General features: G+C 35.1%; 2 protein-coding genes across 2 annotated transcripts; both read left to right on the top strand.

The window, feature by feature from the left end:
* Positions 1–262: 262 nt before the first annotated feature.
* On the top strand, positions 263–739 carry TVAGG3_1032240 (uncharacterized protein; the record flags this gene model as incomplete). The annotated part of the gene is made up of 1 exon (XM_051255215.1): positions 263–739. A coding segment is annotated over one exon (477 nt), but the record flags the coding sequence as incomplete, so codon positions are not given.
* A 3441-nt stretch (positions 740–4180) lies between these two features.
* TVAGG3_1032230 (uncharacterized protein) lies at positions 4181–4704 on the top strand (the record flags this gene model as incomplete). Its single annotated transcript, XM_051255214.1, has 1 exon — positions 4181–4704. A coding segment is annotated over one exon (524 nt), but the record flags the coding sequence as incomplete, so codon positions are not given.
* Between the last annotated feature and the right edge of the window lie 347 nt (positions 4705–5051).

Genomic DNA, 5051 nt, shown 5'->3' with positions numbered 1-5051 from the left:
GTTCAGATATAGGTTTCTCGTTTAAAGTTCCTTTTGTTGGATTTATACAAACAGTATGGTTCTTATTGTCTTGAAACAGAAACTCATCTGTCATTGGGTTTAAAGTCAGTTTTAAGTTTCCTTCTTTCAATGACTCAGATATCTTAGAATAGTTTGAAAAGTTTGTTGTGTTCTTATTTAGAGCTTGTATAATGAGTTGTCGGTTGTGTTGTATTTCTCTCATAGACGCTGTTTCATTTGACATTTTTATTCTAGATAAAATATGCTTTCAATAGAAAAAGAAAATTCAAGAGTTGCTACAACTAAACCATTAGATGAACTTTTTACGAATGTCGGTCAAAAGTTTGAGACAGAGACCGTAAAGCATGAAGGCTATCGTTTTGACTACCCGTTAAGATGGTTAAGAGACCCATCTGTCACAAAAGCTATTGGCTTTCGTAGAATGAAGTTCATTTCAGAAGCCATACATGGTTTCCCATTTACAGTCGGTTTTGAAGTTCGATACTATAACAAAGAAAAACGTACGTATGAGAAATTTGAACGGGGAAAACTTTTACAAGTGAATTTGCTTGTAAACTTAGAAACAACTCTTCAAGCTTTTCAAGAAAAAATAAACGACATCTATATCGAATATGCAAACCAGTATAACATTGACGAGGGAGAGTACCATCTCGATATTATATATGACAGGAAAAATGCAACTGTTAAAATCAATAAGAATAGAAGACCTTGGAAAAACGTTTATATTTCTACAAAATATAACAACTTGGCATGGTATAGATTTATGAGGATGTTAAATCAGCCTGCAGAATATCCAGTACACCCGGACTTTTATGAAGTCGAAAACCCTAATGAACATATGAAAATGTTTTCGACTCAGATGCTATTATAGTTCATGCTTCATTTTCTGGTGCACAAAACTCTTTTTTATGCTTGGCAAATGACTTTTACGAAAAACCTACAAAGTTATACGAACCACCAAGTGGAAGTATTTCAGACTTTCAAGTATGGTTTACAACAGATGGAAGAAAGAGAATAGTTCCATTATACCATGCGTTTTACTTAGAACTTAGTTTCATATACAACTACTATCGAACGGTAAAAATATAATTTTTTAATACGGTTGAGGTGTTGGATTTGGTTGCCAACTAGACTGTGGTGCAGGTTCAGGCTGTTGTATAACAGGGGCTTGTTCTTCTGGTTCAGGGTCTTTAGGTATAATACCAACGAACTGACCTACTCTTTTACCAATATTTTTGACACCGTTCCAAATTCCTCTTCCTACGGTTTTTATTCCATTCCATATACCTCTTCCAACATTTCGAAAGAAGTTTCCTATTCTTCCAAAGAAACCCATTTTACTATATGTAAAAATCTAATGTCCGCCTAGTCTCTTACGTTTCCTGTTGAGTTCCATAGCATTCTTTAACTGGAGCTCATACATTCTGTTTCTCCTCTGGTAGAAAACATATTCTGGGTCAACTCCTGTTGTTCGCGTCATCTGCATAAAGTTGTTTATATCCCACTTCAGGGTTTGTATAAAACTCTTTCCATCTCATATTTGCATACCATGTGGCAAACCTAACGCAGCGTCATTTGACATGGCAGTTTGCATTTGTACATCTGTTGGCACTTGACCATAGTTTGCCATTGCAGTTTGTATTCTAACTTCATTTGAATATTCTCTGGGTTTGGTTGTCCAGGTTGCTGTGCATTCGCTAAGTTCTGTGCGTCCATTTAATATTAGATAAAAATATCTCTTACGAGTACATATACTGGACATTTGCAGGCATTGGTTCATCTTCATATTCTCTGTACTTTTCTGCCACGTCAAATAAATAAATGACACAATGGAAAAAAACCTAAAAACAAGTAGTCCTATTTCAAACCACATTTACTTACTAGTAAAATTTCTTTGTTATGACACTTTCTCCAGTTTATAGGACCTCTCTCATATTCTATCTTGTCATATCTAAACTCATAGTCATGTATGTCCTCTAACCATCTCATAACGGTTTCCAAACCACTTTTATCGGATGTAAAGTAAAAGCATGGATGGTTATGTATAACGTCTAAAGTTTCTAAAGAGTCTCTCAAAGTCCAGTCTACTTGGTATGAAAATCCCATGTTTATAGAACGGCGGGTCCACTATAAAGAAAACATTTTCCTTGTCTTTATATTTTTCATACAACTCTGTCCAATGACATCTCACAAACTCTATACCCTCAATATATTTTCTATGTCCTCTTTGAAAACATTTGTATAGTTGAGATATAAAACTTTTGACATAAGTGTTTCAATGTCATGAACTCTTATAGCACCACTATATAATAGTCTAGCAGATATACTATCCCAGTCTATATATTCTGCTTTTTTCAAAACCTCTCTCACAATATTTTTCTTATCTAATGTATACGTTCCATCTTACCTATAGGTATCTTTTCTTTTAACTCTTTCAATATATTGTTTGTGTCTGTATATGTTTGAGACGGTCCATATAGTTGTCGAAGTCATTGCATATAATCTTTGAGTCTGGGAATATTGTATGGCACAAATGGGATATATAGAAACTTCCACCGAACAAATCTACAAATGTTAGACCATTCGGTAGTTTCTTAAGTTCTCTCAATATAATATCTTTACATCTACTCTTATTTCCAAAGAACGGTAACGGTGGTTTTTGTAAAATTCATTTATATATAATAATAAAAATGTTTTTTCCTGAAAAGTGACAGAAAAGTGACAAAACATGAAAACATATATAATTTGTGAAAAGCGACACATTATATAATGTTTTCGACCCAGAAGAAGCTTCTCAAAGTATACTTCCTTGGAAACGCCTGTAACTTTTCCTGTAGCGACGATAGACCCTTACTTGTCCGGACAAAAGTTATACTAAACATCTTCAGGGCTAGAGGCACGAAGTGCCTGGAGGCCCCACATACCTGACCTTAGGGTTTATCAATAATACTCCATAACGATATTCTGAATGCTAAATGAGTCACGTGAGTGGGGCTTCCAGGGGCGTTGCCCCTCTAGCCATAAGAAATTTTGCCCAAGACCCAAGAGGAGGACCGAACCCCAGCCGACCAGCCGGTGACAAAACCAAAAACCGTTGTTATTTACATCATATTAATGGCGTCACTTTTTGTGTCACTTTTCACAAATTATATATGTTTTCATGTTTTGTCACTTTTCGGGTAAAATTTTTATTATTATATATAAATGAATTTTACAAAACCACCGTTACCGTTCTTTGGAAATAAGAGTAGATGTAAAGATATTATATTGAGAGAACTTAAGAAAACTACCGAATGTCTAACATTTGGAGATTGTTCGGTGGAAGTTTCTATATATCCCATTTATGTCATACCGTATTTCCTGACTCAAAGATTATATGCAATGACTTCGACAACTATATGGACCGTCTCAAACATATTCCAGACACAAACAATATATTGAAAGAGTTAAAAGAAAAGATACCTATAGGTAAGATGGAACGTATACCATTAGATAAGAAAAATATTGTGAGAGAGGTTTTGAAAAAAAGCAGAATATATAGACTGGGATAGTATATCTGCTAGACTATTATATAGTGGTGCTATAAGAGTTCATGACATTGAAACACTTATGTCAAAAGTTTTATATCTTAACTATACAAATGTTTTTCAAAGAGGACATAGAAAAATATATTGAGGGTATAGAGTTTGTGAGATGTCATTGGACAGAGTTGTATGAAAAATATAAAGACAAGGAAAATGTTTTCTTTATAGTGGACCGCCGTTCTATAACACATGGATTTTCAATACCAAGTAGACTGGACTTTGAGAGACTCTTTAGAAACTTTAGACGTTATACATAACCATCCATGCTTTTACTTTACATCGATAAAAGTGGTTTGGAAACCGTTATGAGATGGTTAGAGGACATACATGACTATGAGTTTATATATGACAAGATAGAATATGAGAAAGGTCCTATAAACTGGAGAAAGTGTCACAATAAAGAAATTTTATTAGTAAGTAAATGTGGTTTGAAATAGGACTACTTGTTTTAGTTTTTTCCATTGTGTCATTTATTTATTTGACGTGGCAGAAAAGTACAGAGAATATGAAGATGAACCAATGCCTGCAAATGTTCAGCATATGTACTCGTAAGAGATATTTTTATCTAATATTAAATGGACGCACAGAACTTAGCGAATGCACAGCAACCTGGACAACCAAACCCAGAGAATATTCCAAATGAAGTTAGAATACAAACTGCAATGGCAAACTATGGTCAAGTGCCAACAGATGTACAAATGCAAACTGCCATGTCAAATGACGCTGCGTTAGGTTTGCCACCATGGTATGCAAATATGAGATGGAAAGAGTTTTATACAAACCCTGAAGTGGGATATAAACAACTTTATGCAGATGACGCGAACACAGGAGTTGACCCAGAATATGTTTTCTACCAGAGGAGAAACAGAATGTATTTGGATGGTCACATTTACTATGCACATGGCAATGAACAAACAGCCGCAAAACTTCTTGACGCTTTCAAGACTACAAAGAGAGAACAAATGGTTGACTCCGACTCAGACATTTTGAATGCAATTGAAGGAATTGCAAGTGTCAAGTTCGAATGGTACCAACCTAACCCTCAAGCAGTCAGACAACATGCTGGATACTTCCCGTTCATAAATAAGTCTGACATTGACTTGACAAGGTATGGAATTTACAATTCAATTGAAACAATTGTCAACGAACCTTGCATTCTTACATGTCTCAGGAACTCTGGTCTTGTTCAGAAGAGAAGATGAAGTATCTTGAGTCATGTGTGAAGACAAGGTACATTCTCAGAGGTCAATTGGCAAAAATTGCACCGTTGGCAAATGTCAATATCCGAGTCAACATACCTACAGCTAAAGGTTCTTCACATGACGACTATGTTGTTGACAAAGACTTACCATGGTTGAAGATTGTAATTGTCCACAACCACTTCATGTTGAACGAAAGTCTTACAAACCCATTCTTTGGTAAAAGTAAGTGCAACATTGTCAGAGC

The sequence above is a fragment of the Trichomonas vaginalis genome, chromosome I (genome assembly GCF_026262505.1).
Source record: "Trichomonas vaginalis G3 chromosome I, whole genome shotgun sequence".
NCBI classification, from domain to species: domain Eukaryota; phylum Parabasalia; order Trichomonadida; family Trichomonadidae; genus Trichomonas; species Trichomonas vaginalis.
This window is presented reverse-complemented; position numbering and strand designations above follow the sequence as displayed.